This window comes from Asparagus officinalis, chromosome 3 (assembly GCF_001876935.1).
Source record: "Asparagus officinalis chromosome 3, Aspof.V1, whole genome shotgun sequence".
Taxonomy (NCBI): Eukaryota; Viridiplantae; Streptophyta; class Magnoliopsida; order Asparagales; family Asparagaceae; genus Asparagus; species Asparagus officinalis.
Genome location: NC_033796.1, coordinates 85,321,402 through 85,340,791, shown reverse-complemented (window position 1 = coordinate 85,340,791; position 19,390 = coordinate 85,321,402). Strand labels below are relative to the sequence as shown.

Below are 19,390 nucleotides of genomic sequence, written 5' to 3'. Positions count from 1 at the left end.
AACAAACTGGTAAAATATCTATTCGGATCTCAACCCGACCCGATGAGACAGCCTCCCATATTTCTCTTCTGCTCTCCCTCTCTCTCTCTCTCTCTCTCTCTCTCTCTCTCATTTTTCTCAACTTGCGAGGACACCGAGCAGAGATCTGTAGCAAATAAGGGTGCAAAACAATCCGGATATATTCGGACCGATCGCAACCATATCCGTTTAGAAAACAGACTAGTGTGCAGCCCGTGCGCGGCACGGTGTTTTTTTTTTTTGCTACAATGTTCCCGTCGTTTTTAAACTCTCCCGGTTTGAATTTTCTGGGATGCTACAGTAACTCGCCTGCTACAGTGCCATTCCCGAGCTGCTACAGTACCGATCTGCTACGGTGGCTTTTTAATTTCTCAGCTGATACAGTAAATTTACTGTAGCATGAACAGTGGCTCTTTGTTTCTCCCATTTGTATAAAAGAATAGATATGGTAGGAAAAGATTACAATCATTCGGATACGGTTTCGGTTCTGTTTTAGTTTTGAGTTTTTATTCGGATACGGTTTCGGTTCTGTTTTAGTTTTGAGTTTTTATTCGGATACGATTTCGGATACGGCTTTTGGGTCAATTTTGTGGATACGGTCCGGATATAGTCCGAATGTGTATAACTCAGCTAGTTTTTACAGTTGGGTGTTGGGTCGGGTCTTTATATATACAACCCATCTTATCCTCTACCCGACCCGATTTAAATTGACGATCTCAAAGCCTCCTCCGCCTTGGACTTCCGCCTTCGACCTTCGACCTCCGACCTCCGACCTCAGCCGTCTCCAAGCCTTCGCCTTCGACCTCCGCCCTTCGCCTTCAACCTTCGTCGTCTCCAAGCCTCCGCCTTCGACTTCAGCCGTCTCCAAGGCTCTTCTTTTTTGACCGAATTCAAGCCTCCGCCTTCAAGCTCGACCGACCATCAACAGCGACCTCCGAAAATTCTTCTCCTCGGTTTCTTCTAACACTGAGGTGAATTCGAAACTCTAATTGGTTGAATGAAAAGCCCTAATCTGTATGATAAAAAATCCCAATTTGCTAGCCCTTCGTTGAGTGGAAAGCCCTAATTTATTCGATAAAAAGCCCTAATTTGCTATCCTTTATTGACTGAAAACTGAAAAGACCTAGTTTGTTTGACAAATGATTTAGCTTAAAATTTTGTGAAGTTCTAGAGCACATGCACCTTGAATTAAAGTAGTAAGTTAGAAGCTAAAACTTGCTTCGGAATTAGGAACCACAAGCTACTAAAATCAGTGCTCAAAAATTTCAACTGATACCTAAGTGCCAATTCCACCCTCATTCCCAATACCCACAAACACACAAATAAATAGAGAGTGCACATTGATGTGTAACTGTAAGTTTGTAATGCTGATTTTTGAAAATTATATACCACGAGAGAGTGCATATCTGAATCTGTGTAGCAATGTTCTAGATTTTTTTTTACTTTCAAGTATATTAATTTTTAGTTATTTGTGAGTTATTAAATTATTATTTTTTGGTCATACCCTATTCATATCCGTTTCCCAAATATCTGATTAATATATGTATCATATCCGTATCCAACTCTCTAATATTCGAACCGTTTCCATTTCCTTTTAGTGCGGAATGATAATGCCTTTTTCTTTCCGGTGAATATCCGAAGCGTATCCGTATCCGTTTTCAAAAAGCGGATATGGATATGATAAGTGTCATATTCGAACCGAATGCACCCCTAGTAGCAACCCTCACCTTCGGTAATTTTTATTTATTTAATTTTCAAAATTTGTAGGAATTTACGGTTTTATTAAATTGTAGGGGGGGAAGAACTGCTACCTGTATTTGAATCTCAAAATCAAGCTTGGGATTCTTATCTTTAAACCCTAAAACTTTTGAATAAAGATTTGAGATTTGATCAGGGTATTTAATTTCAATTAACTAGCTATTTGATCATTTGCATGGTTTATTTTCTTTGCATATTATAGGTTCGGGTTCAGTGAAAATTATTGAAGTTAACTTTTGTTTTCTTTGAGAAGCAACAATGTCTGGAGTGATGAAGAACTTCTTTGTTACATCTATGGTCATGTGGGCGGCTCCTGTTCTGATACTGTACAGCTTTAATTATCAGATATTCCCCGGTAAATTTACTATTATTTTCTTTGCTAATATTATGGGTGTATATTGATCATTTTTTATCGATATATATAGATTTACTATCTTGCAAGATGGGGGCGTATGAATTTTGTAATGTGCCTGTTTCGAGTTGCCAACTTAGGATTTGCGTTATCATATCTGGATTTTAATGTGGATGATTGTTATTAGATGCATGTTACCGGTTTCATCTGCAGTCAGCTTATGAATTATGGGTTTGGTAAAATTCAATTCAACTCCCACTAAGAAAACATCTTCGATAATACTCGCCAACCCATATCTCTGGTGATTCTCCTATAGCTTTTGTTCCAGCTTTAAGCTGTCCAAAAAGTTGGAATGCTTGAAGGTTTGCTATATATTTTGGTTACTTGCAAATGTTAACAGTTTTCTTGCCAGAAAAATTGAAGTATCCTTTCGTGCCTGCTCAAAAGGAAACCGTGAAATGTCCTTTTTCATACAAGCACAGCAAAACCTTCCTTTTCTCCTCGTTAGTAGCTATGACTTCTATCTGGAACTTGGAGTATATTATTAAGATACTGGTTGTGGAACTAGGCACTACCATATATTGCATCCTTCACCTTGATTGTGTTGTCATTGCTTGTAAAACACACTGCAATTACCTTTTGTAAGCTTAGAGACTTAACCTATATTTCATTACTTCACTCAAGGGGGCAATAGTTATTTAATCCTTTATTATAAATGAAGACCAACTCATGTTCCTGAAGCATCACATGTTGATATGAAGACTCAATTGAAATTGAAATGTGGGGGTCTAAGGCCAATTTAGTTGCTAAAAGTTTGCCCAGCACTCCCTCTTCCTGAAGGCAAAGTCTTTTTAAGGATTCCGAAATTAGGCGGAATTTTCTTTGTACTGTCTTAGAAGTTTGCAATAATTTGTCGAGTTCTTTACTTTTCCCAAAATATTGAACCTGGTAAAAACTGAATATTAACTTTTTTTTTTTAGTCCAAGAAACTAAACATTATCTACTACCTTTATTTTCTGGACTCCAAATACCTCACCTGAAACGATATGACCTGCTAACTCCTCCAAGTACTAGCTGGAGCTATACTTCTCAACAATTTCATATGCACTTTTATATCAAACTGCTTATTCAACTGTGTTAAGTTCCACGAAGCTCAAAAATTAACAAGGAGTTTTGAATGCTAAATGGCAAACCTCATTATTCTAGTAGACCGCACGTAGACAACAGTTGCACTCCGTGGACATTTAAGAACAGTCACCTCTTGTCTCTAACTCTATCACAATTTTGTGGACTCTAGAGGTACCAAGGATGGTCATTGCTTGTTTCCGAATATTTCAATCTGCCTTCCTAGTTTATATTCATACTAATCTTCTGTACAGAATTACTGAGATCAGAATCTAAGATTTCCTTTCACACCCCTTATGATATCAAATCACTATAAACGTGTTGGATACTGTTTTCCATGATAAGCTACTCTATCATTCATACCTGAATGGGCTTAAACTGTGTAGACAAGATTTCAAAAAAAAAAAAAAAGACAAACAAGCTCCATCTTATTATCTGAAAGATTCTTTGGCCACTAATTTAGATCCAAGGAATGGATATAAGGCCGAGTGCTAGTTTTACTACTAATCTAAGCCTAAAATATTATCTTTTCCTTGATATTACTGTAAAGTGGAAGAGGCTACTTAATATTGCTAATGTAATAAGTACTTTTCTGGTAATAAATATCTATCTAAATATTATCGCCCAGGTATAAGTGAGCTTTCCTCCTCCTCCAAGACATTACTGAGTGGATTTCTTGCGGTTATATCAGTGAATTTGGTTATTGCATACTATATCTATTTGGCAATGAAAGAGAAGCCACACAACGAGGCTCAGCCGGACCCAACGTTTGTAGCTGCTGCAAGAGCCAGCATTACCCAACAACCCTCCAACTCAACAATCAATGACGATGATGAAGGCAATTCAAGGCCAAAAGAGGAGTGAGGAAGAGTTCTGAGGCACTGCTGTTTTCTTTTGTTCTAATTTTGTTACAAATTTTCATCCTGAACTGGTGACTGTAAAAGGTACGTGCTATGTTGAGTATCTATGAAGCAACATCATGTTCTTAGAAGATGATTGCTTGCTGAAAAATAACTTTTTCTGGGAAATGGGTACTTAATCCCAATGTGTTTGAAGCCAATCTCTTTGTCTCATTTTAAAAAATAGTTCACTTCTTCCTTACAAAATTAAAATCTGTAATGTGTTTTTGTGTTCAGGCTACCTTTATATACTCAAAACTTTGGAATATACATGCATGATGTCCTTTTACATTATAATGGCATTCAGAAACTTCAAAGTGTATCAGGTTAGATCTTCTGCATATGATTCTGTGAAAAGAATGGCCTTCAGAAAATACACACTTCCCTCTGTGCTGTTTACTCTAGAAGAACTATATGGATTTCCTGCTCATTCCCATGAATTTGAACTCTGTGATCATTCCTTCAAACTGCCAATTAGATGTTAGGCTTTATAAAGCCCACATTCCCTCATGTAGCTTCTATAGAGGTTATCGCGTGAAGTCAATAAACAACATTGCTCAAGAATCTGGCTACTTACGAAGTTGAAGCGATGGCCAGTGACGGAATTTTAGTATATTTTTGCTGGCTAGAAGCTTTTTATCGAGGTCAGTACCGCCCCCCCCCCCCCCTCCCCTCCCACGGCTAGGGCTTTCTATGGAATTTTAATATATATTTTCCGGGCTAGATCTGTTTTCATAGTCGAACTTTTTTTTTTACCCATATAAGGGGGGTATACATCAAGATATCTGATGCGTAATTTTGGTGGGAACATCCACCCACTGAGACTTTTTCCCCTTAGTTGTAATGACAACATCCATCACATTACATAGTTTAATCAAAATATATTTGTAAACTTTCTCTGGCCTCACAATGTGGCCAAAAGGCTTTGTACCCGGTGCCTTCCTCTGAGATGCTCATCACTTTGGAAGCTGATGCCCAAAGAGAGAGAGAGAGTTGGGGAATTTTGGGGAATTTCAATCTTTTTACTTTCCATTCTGTTCAGTGTTCAGTCAGCCAAGTATTTTAATCAGAGAGTAAATGGAGAAGTATAAAACTTGTATTTTGTTTTTAGCGTTGTAGACAAAGGGTTTTGGGTGTGCGCGCTTCATACTGCAAATTTCTTAATCACGTAGTTGCTTAGTTTGTATTAGCTTATTTAAAACTATCTGTATGTGATAAAAAAAAGGTTACATGCTAAAATCCTCTAACATCACTATTCACTTCCGAAGCAAGTCTTATATTTGAAATTATGCATGGAATGATTAATTAATTACTTCTTTTTTGTGTTCTTCTAGCTTCTGCGCATCCAAATTGTAATCTTTGCTTGTCATATAATACAATGAAAATGTTTGAGGTTATAATGTCTGGAGACTAGAGGCTACATTCTGATTTATTATTATTATTATTATTATTTTGTTTGTTTGTTTGTTTCATGTGTACGTAGCACAATTCAAAACAAATGAATCTTGGAAAGAAATTTTCACCCACAAAAAGTCCCTGCTTGCCATTGCTATACAGCAGCAAAGCATCCCTTGCCAAGGGTTTCGACAATAGACAAAAACCCTTGCGAACACAACAAGAGGAAGGACCTAAGCCCATATAGCAAGCGTAGACATCAATCCGGCTCCAAGAATGAGCCCTAAATGCGCACACAACATGAGCCTTGTGTTGCCCTGCAACCTCGGGCTCATAAAGTCCGCTGCCAAGAGATCGACTAGTGACATGTAAATCAGAATCCCCGCAGAGGCGGCGTTGAAGAGCCCCTCAACGGCGAGAGCGGTCGGGCTGTTCCGATCGTACCCCGACGATATCGCGATCCCTAGGGCGACGCCAGTGGGCGTAGTGAAGGAGAAGAAGATGGCCATGATCACCGTGGCCCTTGCTCTGAACTTGGCTTGAACTATGCATCCACCGAGGCCTATCCCTTCAAAGAATTGGTGGAAGCTCAAAGCACCTAACAAGGGTTTTACCGTCGAGGAGCTCTGTGAGGTGCCCAAGGAGACGCCAATGATCACTGAGTGAACCACAATGCCCAGCTCCAAAACCTGCACACGGTCCAATTTGGCTCAGGATCGGATAAAATGGGGTTGTTTTCATGATGAGGACATGCCCACCACCTGTTAGTTAATGTCATGATTATATTCCACTTTTCATGGAAAATCCACTGGCTAAAGACAAAAACCTTGTTGCCAATAATAAATCAAGTTATTTCCGATGGAGATAGCCATTTTGAGCTACGCCTACAGTAAATTTAGCAAAAAGGTAATAAAAAAATTCAGAATAAAAAAAAAGGGCCAGGAGTGGGCCAAGACAGACTGCATCAAGACGGTTCAAAAAGGCATTATGGTGTTTAGAAGAACCAAAATATTAATTATCATGTCTATATACCCCAAAGTTTTGGTATGAAATATGTACATTAGGGTATTCTTTGTAACTGATACGATAGTCATTGACGCAGAGCTGTTTATGACAAGCGACAACTGTTTCTTGAACAAAACTTACATAGAAATTATCGAGAAATTTAGTAAATATTTTAACTTTTTTTTCTTTTTGCCGTCCTAGAAAGAATCGCTATGTAAGGAGAAGATTCCTTTGTCTCTTAAAACGCAGTCCCAACAAGGTAATGAACAGCCATGTAAACATTTTTAGCTAGGCGCTTAGCAAGGGTAGACAAATTAATAAGAATAAAAAAAACAAGAGGGAATAGGGGATAAAGAACCCATCTCATTAAGTTCTTTCTTTTTTTTACCAACGGGGAGGCGGGACAGTTGAGGTGTTCTCCTCCTATTGCATAATGAGTTGATCATCATTAATAATGGCCAGTTCATTATGCTATAGGAGAGGGACATCTCATCTGTCCTCTCTGTTGGTCCTATATTTTGGGTCCATGTAGCAAAGCTCTTCCCTCCATTCTTTTGTGGGAAATGTTATTAAAAGCACCTAAACTAATTTATGAAAATGCAGTTTAAATTCACAAATATAAAGACCAGGGTAAATTCCAAAGCTTCCGTGTTCATTTTACTACGGCATTTTCTGCGTGCAACATTTGCTTTATTCTCGTTAGAGCAAAACCGAAATGTAAAATCAAACATTTACTGCTATGATCTCACCTGTGACACAACTCTACGCCTGATCCTCTCCGCCACCGACCCTCTTCCGTCCCACCCCTCTGACGCCGCAGCGCCCGTGCCCGTGCCCGTGTTCCATGCCGACCACGCCGCGCGCCACATCCGCGTCATCGTCACCGGGAGGCGCCTTACTGATCTGCGACCGCCGGTAATACCCCATCGCGAAACAATTCACCATCATCGTCGCCACCGCGGACCCCATCGCCACGAAACCCGCAACACGGGAAATCCCTCCACGGCCCGCCTCCGAGGCAGGGGACGTGAGCCGCTCGAAGGCGTTGGGAGGATGTGGATCATACCGGGCGAGGATTACGCCGGCGGCGGAGGACTTGATGATGAGGAATGCGTCGGTCTCGGGGTCGGAGGGAGGGGATGCGCTTGGCTGAGGATGGGGATGAGGACGCCGAGGAGGCGCGGAGGGCGAGGATGGAGGGCGATGGCGCCGAGCTTCAAGGCGAGGGTGTGGCGGGTGTCGGCGGGGATTGGGGGGTCTGGTTGCATTGGGAGTGAGGAGGAGGAGGAGGGGAGGGGGAGGGAGAGGAGGAGGAGGGAGATGGGGAGGATGTAATTGGGGGTGTTCATTGTAAGTTTAAAAAAATTAAAAAAAAATGAAGAAAAAAAAACAGAGAATGAGAGTCAAGTTAATAAGAGTCAGAAACAGAGGAAATGGAAGTGAATTGGGGGGAGGAGAGAGAGAGAGAGAGAGGGAGGGAGGTGTACTTATAACAGATTCTTGAGTGTTAGTTACTGTCCTAGCGGGTCGGATTTGGCTTCTTCACGAACCAAACCCGTTCCGTGCTTAACCCCCGCTGCCCCAAAAAAATAAGGGGAAAAAAAAAGAAAAAACAAAAACGAAATCTTTGTTTTTGGGTTCAAGTTGGAAACATAGATCCTCCGGAGCATAACCGATCATGAAACTGGGCNTAGTTGTTTTTTTTAGCATGGTTTAAATGCAGATCATTCTGATAGAATTTATGTTGTATAAGCTAAAGGCTCTAGTCTCGTTTTATCATGCTAAAGCGGATATGAAAACAATATAATACAGTAGAAGGCGTCCGTGAAACATCACATATTAAGAGATCATAATTAAGGTCAATGCATGCATGAGAAGATACGGAAAAAAGGTAAGAGGTCCCATGTATCTCAGGAGTCTTATAAAAAAAAACTCATGGTATGATTTTAGCTAGCGTGACACCACGGGCCATCCCAATTGTAGAGAAAGCATCTGTCCGATAAAAAATAAGAAGAAGAATCTGAAAGATAACATACACACGAATGATGATGAGGAGGATCTCCAATTTCTAATAATATGCAAAGAAAATACCTTAATCGGGCCGGGCACAGCGTAAAGAACGCCAACCCAAACCCAGTGGTATCCATACTCAGGACCTAATAACACAAAGTGGAGATGAGACTGATGACGTGATTAATTAATTAATTAAGAAGAGAAAAGGATGGATAATGAGCTCATAACAGCGACATGAAGGAATAAACAGTTTATTTATTTAAAGAGATTCATTAGATTGAGGGTTAAAAATGCTTTTTCAGCCTTTGAGGAAGTGTTGACATTATGTTGTCATCGCAGGCTAATAACGGTCGCATATGAGTCCATTTATTTGGTCTTCGTCTGCAGAGCTTGGCATGGACGGATGTATGCGACCAGTTGCAAACATAAATTAAATATTTATAAAGTAAATAAATATATATATGTGTGTACATATTTTTGGGATAATTTGGAACCTAAAAACAACCGGATGCTATTGGATAGCTGAAAGGGTGTGGATACGAGTGGCGTTGACGTTGGGCATCGCAAATAATTGCTCAACAGAAAAAATTATATTTTTTAAGCGTAACATGCGGTACATTCTTTGAAACTTTTCTGGCTGATATTTGATATTTCTGGTGCCAAGCACAAATTTGGTGCTTGATAGTAAGGTGTCTCATTCTCATCCACTCATTGTAACTCCCAACGACTTCCTAACTCATGTGAGTGTGTGTCCCGATTTCGATGAGTGGAGGTGGATGTGACATCTCATTACCAAACATCATTTTTTGTGCTTGGTAGCAAGCATACCCATTTTTCTAAACCAGATCCAAGTCCATATTACCTGACACAACAAGAATCATCATCGAAGCAGTAGTCTCTAGTTAATATTTATCAAAGATATTTTACTGATATTTTACTGCACTATCTTAATTAGTAGTAAAAAAAGATGGAATGATTCTTTATTTTTGCCCTTTCGAAAGAGTATCCAACTCTGGATAACAATGCCACTTATAGAATATACCTCCATCGAACGTCAAAGAAACTAGTTGTTATTATTTTCCCCTTCCTTTTGGAATGATCAAATTTTATTTTACATTTTCCTTAAAACTAGTGTGCACCCGTGTAGAGCACGGCCCTCTTTTTTTATATCCTCTAATGTAATTCTTTTTTAAATGACACAGCAAATTTTTGTAAATACAACAGTGATCCCTTTGGATTCTCCTACAAATTTTAAATGCTACAGCAAAATTTTTCAAATGTTACAGCGTTTTTATTCTGCTTTGCGCTGCAGGCTGTAGCATTTACTGTAGCATGAATAGTAAATCTTTGGATCCTCCTACAAGTATAGAGGAGTAGATACACCACTATATATGCCTTCAAAATATGTTAAATTTACATATTCAAAAGTTAAATTTTTCTTAACTTTTTTTTTAAAAATAAAGGTTGTTTTAAGTTGCTCATTATTGAACGTGTATAAATACTAATCATAATTGATAAAAGTATATACCCACCCAAAATTTATATCTTTATTAGAAAGTGGACGTCGTCTCATGGGGAGGCAAGGAAAACGAAAATTTTTAGCATAAATTTTAAAATTGGTGATTATACCGATACGCTAGTCTGATTACATTGTTATGATGTTCTTATTATACTGACATTTTATTATACCAATACTATTCTCCATACCGTATATATTTCTCCTCAAGTTTTTTCCCTCAGATTTCTTCATCCTGCCATAAAAGTAGAAGAACGAAAGTAAAAATATGCGTATGTTGGTGGGCATCATCTCATTCAACTAATGTTTGGACTGAGGCATTCTCCGTGTTCTCCTGGCCATGAATAAAACGGGCCTACTAAGGCCCACTGTTGAAGACCGCGTTTACCACCAGTGATGTCTGGGCCTAATATTTGTCATCACTTCAGTCTGTTTTGTGCCACGTGACTCCACAAAAGAGTGATCGTTTCATTATGGTATTGTGTTACAGTTCACCTATGGGAAATTGATATAAAAAACCATCATGTCTTTTTTGTCACACATGATACCACATTGGCAAAGTAGGGTGGCAAGTCATCTCTCTCTCTCTCATGTCTGATGTTTGGATGGATCTATTGAGGACAAATTTTTAAAAGGACTTTTTTTTTTAAATTTTATATAGCAAAAACGACATCATGAGAAAATAATCCGCAAAACCGACCATTTTCTTTGGAAAAGAATCCTTTTCTTTGGAAAAGGGTCGGTTATACAAGACATTCTGATGTGATTTATATTCTGATGCCACCTGATTTCTTTTCACTTCATACCATGTCATATCAAAGAGTTCAAAAGATGGACAAATTTTTAAAAGGAACCTTTTTTTCAATTTTATATAGCAAAAACGACATCATCAGAAAATAATCTGCAAAACCGACCATTTTCTTCGGAAAAGGGTCGGTTTTGCAGCTGCGAAGTTTTTCGAGCTACACGGGACTGCTAGTCCCGTGTAGTTCAATTGAAATGCACGGGACTAGCGATCCCGTGCATTTCATTCTTCTCTCAGGATCAATTGTAGAAGAAGAAGCACGGGACTGCTAGTCCCGTGCATTTCAATTCCTGACCAAACTACATCCCATGTAGCTCGAAAAACTTCGCGGCTGCAAAACCAACCCTTTTCTGAAGAAAATAGTCGGTTTTGCAGATTATTTTCTGATGAGGTTGTTTTTGCTATATAAAATTAGAAAAATGGTCCTTTTTAAAAGTTTGTCCATCTTTTGAACTCTTGACATGACATGGTATGAAGTGAAAAGAAATCAGGTGGCATCAGAATATAAATTACATCAGAACGTCTTGTATGTGTTTTCAAGATCACTATCCAGCCAGTGGTGATAGCGAGAAACACTTCTTCTTCATGGATTCTTTTTCAAAGGACCCAATGCTCTTCAATCAAACCCTCACGCCTTCTTTCTTCATCTCAAAGAATACATGACCGAGACCAGATTCTTGAGAATCTTTAGACTTACATGATTTGGTTCAAGTAGGACATAATGGGCCCTAACCCAACTAGCTAGGTGTAATAACCTATCATATATGCGATAATATTATTCAGTCACGCTCATGCTAATGCTAACAGTACACAGCTTGATGTCAGATCACATCTCTGTGGAAATTTTTACATTGAGCCACGTTCCTTAATTAAATCTACCAACGAGCATTTATGATTAGTGATCGAGCATAAGTATGATGGATAACAAGACCTGACTTTATTTTGTTAAAAGTATAATTACAGTGAAGAAAAGTGAGGAACAAGTAGCATGGAGATGCAGCAAGGTGTTAGTTTATTTTGTTGAAAGTAATAATTACAATAATAGTACATACTTTCTCGGTAAGTTGTTTTACACCTGCGTGTGCGCGTGTGTGGATGCTTGCATCTTGCCTAGTTATTCTCCTTCACAAACAGCAACAATCCTCGTACACCTGAAATGTTTAGAAAATTACAATTATAAATACATTATACTAATTTTTTTGCTAAAAATATACAAGGGTAAGTTTCACAAAAACCATGAAACCTCGGGTTTTCTACACAAAACCACCATAAACTTTTCTAATTTGAATGATTTTCACTGAATTTCACGGCAGTAAGGGTTCGTTCTCCATTATGGACAATTCTGCCCTGGTGTACTTTATATATCTTCTACCTTAACCCTGATGGACTTTGTGCATTGAATAGACACGTTTATTTCAAATAGTTCACGGTATTTTTTTCTGCAGTTTAAAAGTTCATGGTAATTTTCTCTAATAAAAAACGTTTATGGTAGTCTTGTGCAAAACCTCTCAAAATTTATGAAGATTCAATAAGCAGACCGTTATAAATCGGTTCTGATAACTCACCCTAGCACAGGACATGGTTAGGTTCTGTTATGTTAGGTCCAGCAGATTAATACTTCTCTGTGGCGCCTTCATTAATCTAAAATGTTGGTCTCAAGAAACTGGAGTAGAGTAAGACCAGCTGCCCACACATCATTATCTAATACATACTCCTCAGGGGAATGGCTAACGCCTCCTCGACACCGAACAAAAACCATGCCAACCTGGTTTTCAGATCAACACACAATTAGAAAGCAGCAAAATATCACATTAAATAAGAAAAAAATGAAGTTTTGGGTGACAGGGCATGACCTTAGCTAAATGAGACATAGCCATTGCATCATGCCCTGCTCCGCTCATTAATACAGGTACACCCCCTTGGATGTCAGTATCCATTTTCTTGACAGCTGAATGAGCTGCATTTTGAAGTTGCAGGCTCAATTCTGAGCTGCAATGTGCAGCCTCTGCATCATGCTGAAACAAAGAATTGCAAATTTGGAGATATTAAAAGGGGCAAAAAAAGAAATGATGAAGCCATCCTTTGATGGGTTGCTAATGTAAAGTTCATGAGTCTGAAATAAAGAAGATAACCATTACCTTACGATCAATGGTGCAATTAACCATCCGATTCTCGCATACTTTATTTATCCTATTGGAAAATTCAAATACGATAGATTCCCTTATCAAGTCATCTACTGCTCGAATATCCACAGTAAAATTTACCTGAGGTAAAAGAATTTTTTTAACTAATGAGCAAGTGAAAAGCAGTGAAATTGATTTATTGTTTATATACCTGGCCAGGGATGACATTGCTTGCACTTGGCCAACAAGAAATTTCTCCAACCGTGCAAACTAATCCTTCGAAAGATTCCTTTCTGAAGCTTCCACATTGATCATCAACAGCAAAAAAACGTTCAGGATTCTTGCAGAGAGTCTCTAACGAGAATATGAGTTCAGAAGAAGCAGCCATTGGATCACAGCGCATGAACATTGGGACAGTGCCTGCATGTCCTTGAGAACCTGTGATAATTACCTGAAATTGGACGTGCGTAAAATTCATTGTCATCTATTTATGAGACATTTCTACTGAAATTTATAATACATCACAAAAGTTTAGAAAGCAAAACAGATGGAACATAATGATTTGCAGACATTTTTTACCCAAATGTGGCAATAGCGTGCCCATATATCGTGACCATTTTCCTTAACGAACATCCAATGATAACTGTTACAGCTTAAATATACTTGCTCATTGAATAGCATGCAGTGTAGGTCTTATTTATGGAACACAATGTTGGACAACGTAATTCCAAAACCTTCATATATTATAAGCTATGACTTTGAACTATGAATATTTCGTATCTGTTTATAGGCTCTGGCTAGTATATTGATCAATAAATTCAAACAGCATGAGTTTGAGAGTTCTGGATCTCTGCAATAAATCACATTAAGTTGTATTGTCCAATTAAATGAGTTATTTCTTTATCCGTACTCATAAAGTAAAGAATTCCAGTAGCGGCACTCTAAGATTGATTACTACTTCATTCTACACTTACATCCTTCTTATATTATATTCAGCTTTCTGATACAGTGGAAAATAATGGAAACAGACCTTCAGTCGTGTCTGTCCTGCAATACCTCTCACAATGCCGACAGGGTTACCAATGGATTCAAGTACAGGACCTTGTTCAATGTGGACCTGCACAAATAGATGATACATTTTATGAATACATGAAAGTCGTAGTACAGAGAAATATATATTGTTCAATAAATGAGATTGATGGTAATGACTACTATTGAGAACCCATACCTCAATATAACTCCAAATTGATTCTGGTTGATACTTGATCTGATCCAGGCTCTCATTGGTACCTTGGAATGAACTTTCTCTAAGGACATCTTGCAACGTAATGCCACTGGACAATTCATTCGCATTAGAAGGGAAACAAATTAAACAGAACCCGTAAGATGTAAAACGAAAATTCTATGAACAAACACCTGTTATCAGATATTTGCAATATATATTTGGGTAAACTACCCGCTATAGCTGCACTGCCTAGAAATGTAGTTTGAAACCTGACCCCCTCTTCATCACTAAAAGCAATTACCTACGAGTTAGAAATAAGTTACATCAGCAATGAAAGCTAACTTTACATATTAAACTACTCACAACTTTAATCATTCAACAACACAGCTTTTGCCCCAAATCTTTATGATCATATTTTAATGTTTAGTTGTTTTTTGAGAAAAACAATGGGACTCATACAGATCCCCAGCCCTTACTAATACTAATAAGTAGTTGTTACACAGAAAAAACTACATTCCCAGCTCCGAGAATGTAGTTAGGAATGTAGTTTTGAGAAAACAAACTGCTTATATTGTTACATTGTTTTTCAACAAAGCTCCCATATATTCAGCAACCAACAGCAAAGATTAAATTGCTAACCTCTACTGGCCTTCGAAGGTTCTGCAGCTTCCCACTTACTCTGAGAACTTTTAAAGCGGAAATGGCACAGATAACACCCAACGATCCATCATACATTCCAGCATCAATGACAGTGTCCTGTTTATAACAGACAAAGTTTTAATCAATGATTCTTCAAATATAAAAAGGAAACAAGCTTGAGTCAATACCAAATGAGATCCAATAAGTAGAGCTTCAGCACTTGAATTCATTCCTTCAACTCGACCATGTACATTGCCAATCTGGTCCACCCACCTAAAACTCATCAATCGGTTTACTTGAGACAAGATTAACATAAGTATCTACAAATTCTCTCAAGAAAAAAAGTATCTAAAAAGTTATTGGAGACATACGTTTTCAGACCAGCATCCTGCATCCAATTTAGGATAAGTTCTGAAGCTCTTATAGAGGCCGGACTTAAAAATGTTCTTTCAAGATAACTATCAGCATCAGAAATCTGCTGAGAAGGAATAAGTTACTACTGATAGAAAACAAACATAATTCTCAAAGGAAAACCTTCTTGGATTTACAGTTATCGGAAAATGAGGAGCATCAGTGCCAAGAAAAAGGCTAGGATAACAATTTTCCTTAACAATGACACTACAGCAATGAATTAACTTTTAGTTACTGATACCAATTCTCCTCAACGTGAACAAAAAGTTCTCTGTATTTTCAATATTTCCTTCTTCATTTTCTAATGTTTTATGAGAAGATTACTTTGCATGAAATGGTGCATTGTTGCAAGAGTACATTTTCATAAGTCTGATCCAACTGCAGCTTGGAAGCATTTTCTTTCATCTCACCACTTTCGTGAAAGAGGGTGACCACATTCATTAACAATCCATTGGTCACCCAAAGCTGTGAAGTTATTGAATGTCTACTATTCGGACTAAATTATGCAACTTCATTTGTGGCTGAAAGTTAAGCAGGTGGCATAAAGCTATATATGACCTTTGAAGTCCTTGAATATATACAGTTCGGTCCCTTTCCTTCACGACAAAGTTTGGCTTAAAGCTATGTCGATGATGTTATTTTGTGTATTCAAGATTTTCTCTTTGTGGAAATATCAGTCGAGTTTTGTGTTAATGACATTGTTCTCACGGGCAATAATGCAAAGCACACTGCCGATTGAAGTAATTTTTGTAGCCCCACTTTCGTACACAAGAGTCAAAGAAAAGAAATTACAAATATTTTTCAAGTTGTTAGAATACAAGACTATCACCTGCAACCCTCATCACAACTTCGATGTTTTGGTGTAATGGTTAGCAACTTTAACATGGTAGCAGAGCAACCTAGGGTTGAATCCCACTAGCCATGAATTTAATGAGGATTTTAAAAAAATTGATACTGTTGTGTGAGTCCATATTTTAGCCCATAAAGAAGAGCCCTCAACCTGCGGGGGCATGTTAGAATATAAAACTATAACCCGTAAATCTCACCATAGCTTCGGAGTTTTGGTGTAGTAGTTAGCAACTCTAGCATAGGTATTAGGTTGCTTGTTGTTCTAGAGGAAGTATGTATTGGAATTGTCATAGCAGATGGGCCTTTTAGCAGTAAACCCAGCAGATATTCTAATATTCCGAGTTAAATGCAGATAAAGGTAATTGATCGGATGATTGTCATCAACTTCTGGGAAACTAAATTACCTAATGTAAAGAGCCAGCCCGTAAATGCCTCACAGAAGCCTCACTGAGAAGCCACAGTTCATTCTACGTACCTTAAATATTCTCCTGGTTGTGAAATACTCTACGCCTTCGTGGGCAAAGTTGTTGCAGTAGTTTTTAAAATGTCGATGGGGTTTGTTCACCGCCTGGGCTGAAGGTTATTTACAAGAACTTGCAACTTTCTTCATGGGCACTTAGTTTCTTGGAGGAGTAAAGAAAACAAGGTACAATCGTTTCATAATGTGCAAAGTAACTTATCAAACTATGGCGAACATCACCCGTGAACTCATATGACTTGATCATCATCTACCTTGTGAGAATGGGTATCTCGCGCAGCTTCCATTTTCTTATTCCCGGATAACCAAACAACTGCCTGTATTTCTGACAACCTAACACTTCATGAGATCACTAAACACCTAGTAACTGATTAACAATTGGTTCATGGGAAGATGGTTGATAAATTTCCTCGTGCTCCTCGTGTGATTTTCAGGGGATCAATTTCGCAATTCGCTCATGAGATATTTTGGAATAGACGTAGCAATAATAATCTGAATCTCTTTAATACTTACGTCCCAGCTTGAGGTGTTGTTAGACTAAAATAAACTACGCACGAAGTGCCAACATATTGAGTGATGCCGCCGCAGATATCATCATGAGATTAGTTCTTATCAACTGACAACCAAGAATTCTCAAAATATCGACCTAATTTTCTAAAACTAAATCAAGAGAAACGAAAATAAAATTTTGAAAAAAGAAAAAGAAAAAGTGAATGGGTATAAAACTAAAAGAACACATCTTTACCTTTCCCAACTCTTTGATCCTATCGACTGCCTCGTCCCTCAAAATACCCACAAATAGTTCGCCCTCTCCCTCTTCAAAACTTCCTGAAAGCACAAACTCCCATGAAATTTAGACCCAAAATTAGCAACAACAAAAAAAATCGCAAAAAACAAAGAGGGGTCAAAAAAACTCACGAACCTGAGGCGAAAACGAGAAACAGAAGCGCGTACAGTGAGAAAATTAGGGTCTTGGGGCGATGGGGAAGGGGGAAATGAGGGGGTTTTGGGAGAGGGACGGCCATTTTTACGCGGTCACCGGAGAGCGTCGGGGGCAAGCTCCAGAAGATGCACTGGTGGAATATAATATTTACCTTTTTTTTCATTAATAATGGAGACGTTAGCGAGAGAAAGAGAGAGGCGTGGATGTTGGGTAAGGGCCTGTTTGTTTCAGGCTTTTATAGAATAGGATTAGGAATTGGGTTCTGACAGTGGCATTTTCGTAAATTATGGATTCTTTGTGAATCCTATTCTGGAGTTTGGTTCAGCAAAATTTTTTGGGATTACATCTTCTACACAGTAGCTACAGTTGTCCTTTTTTGTAGAAACCCAAATCCTAGCATTTGCTTCCGATTTGGGCGAGATTTCTGACACTTGAGCTTCCCCGTCCATTCCGATTCCTGGCTTCACGCTTTCGATCCCTAGATCTGGAATCGCTCTGCCGCTCCCGCCTCAATCGCCCTCTTCCTCGCGCCTCTGCTCCCGCGCTTCTTCGTCTACGATGATACTTGGGGTCGGGCCTCTTTCTCGAAACCCTAGCTCTTGATTTCCACGAGATTGTTGCTGGTTTTCTTGCCTTCGATTCTTGGTGATCCCTTCTGGTTGGGATCTTCTTCAACTTGGGTTGGGATCTTCTTGATTTCCACGAGCTTGAACGTCGGAATTTTCCCCTCTGCAGTAAGGTATAAAAATTTCCCCCTTTTACTTTGTCCATTTTTTCCAGTGATTTGAAAAATTAAATTTAATTTTGAAGCATATGAGAAATAGAGGCACACACACAGCAATTTCAATGATTTGTTCGATTAATTTCATAATATTACAGCAAAATAATTCATGCGGGTCTCTGTGTAGTGGATTTTTTGTAAATTTGCAAGAATTAGGTTGTTAGGTAGATTAATTTCATGCGGGTATCTGTGTAGAGATTAATTTCATAATATGTTTCAAATCAGTCTTTTAATAACTTAAATTGCTGTTTTTTTTACTTTATTTAATTTTTTTGTGTGCGTGTAAATTATTAGTAATCTAACCATATAGTTTGTTTGTTTTGGGTCTATCTTGCTTGTTTAGAATTGTGTGAGATGGAATGCAACATTAGTTAAAATAATTTATTATTGCAATTAGATTTCTTGCTTTAAAAGAAATAAATATTTGTATCAATTATCTACTTAATTTTGACAAGAAATAAGTAGCCATCTTAAGCTGTAACTGTATGATAATTTTAAAACGGTTGTAGATGGATATGGAAGATGAGGAAGAATTGAAGAGGATGTGTGCTAATACAGCTGTCTGCGCCGTGGTCACTTTGGTAACATGTATTTTGAGAATGCGTGCTAAGCGCAAGAGAATACCAAATTGTTCGCCGCAAGAAAGGGTCAGGAAAATAAGTTGTAGAGAGGCTCATTTCAGACGTGTATTGGAGGGTTATCAAGATAGCTGCCAATCTTATATTAGAATGAGACCGAGGGCATTTTTTAAACTTGTTGAAGTAATGAAAGCAAACGGTTTATTAAAAGATACGAGACACGTTCAAGTTGAAGAACAACTTGCTATGTTCTTGAGTATTATTGGGCACAAAACTAAAAATAGAATAATAAGAACTGAGTTCATAAGATCAGGGGAAACAGTTAGCAGGTATTTCAATAAAGTCTTGTCTGCAATGAATGGATTACCTCCAAAATTCATTCGGAACAACTATGATACTACCCGTGAAGAAGAAGACAGGGGGTGAAAAAGAGATAGTCTTTGGAAAAGGGGAACCATCCCCTACTCCAGATCTTTT

At 38.3% G+C, this 19,390-nt stretch overlaps 3 protein-coding genes across 4 annotated transcripts; 1 reads left to right on the top strand and 2 right to left on the bottom strand.

The window, feature by feature from the left end:
• On the top strand, positions 708 to 4,246 carry LOC109834423. 2 transcript variants are annotated; one of them, XM_020402435.1, is made up of 3 exons: positions 708 to 989; positions 2,030 to 2,131; positions 3,882 to 4,246. In XM_020402435.1, exons 2-3 carry the CDS (start codon positions 2,035 to 2,037, stop codon positions 4,115 to 4,117), a joined length of 333 nt encoding a protein of 110 aa, XP_020258024.1. In that variant the 5' UTR covers positions 708 to 989; positions 2,030 to 2,034; the 3' UTR covers positions 4,118 to 4,246. The 2 variants fall into 2 exon arrangements, with proteins under 2 accessions (XP_020258024.1, XP_020258025.1); XM_020402436.1 differs by having other exon boundaries at positions 1,979 to 2,131.
• LOC109832363 (zinc transporter 4-like) lies at positions 5,679 to 7,896 on the bottom strand (the record flags this gene model as incomplete). Its single annotated transcript, XM_020399755.1, is given in 3 exon segments — positions 5,679 to 6,236; positions 7,302 to 7,371; positions 7,373 to 7,896. Coding segments are annotated over 3 exon segments (1,050 nt in total), but the record flags the coding sequence as incomplete, so codon positions are not given.
• LOC109834422 (probable allantoate deiminase) lies at positions 11,802 to 17,750 on the bottom strand. Its single transcript, XM_020402434.1, has 13 exons — positions 17,534 to 17,750; positions 17,357 to 17,439; positions 15,245 to 15,348; positions 15,062 to 15,146; positions 14,874 to 14,990; positions 14,426 to 14,535; positions 14,238 to 14,343; positions 14,040 to 14,126; positions 13,221 to 13,460; positions 13,025 to 13,150; positions 12,740 to 12,901; positions 12,452 to 12,651; positions 11,802 to 12,037 (listed from the first exon to the last, which is right to left on the bottom strand). Exons 1-12 carry the CDS (start codon positions 17,715 to 17,717, stop codon positions 12,523 to 12,525), a joined length of 1,533 nt encoding a protein of 510 aa, XP_020258023.1. The 5' UTR covers positions 17,718 to 17,750; the 3' UTR covers positions 11,802 to 12,037; positions 12,452 to 12,522.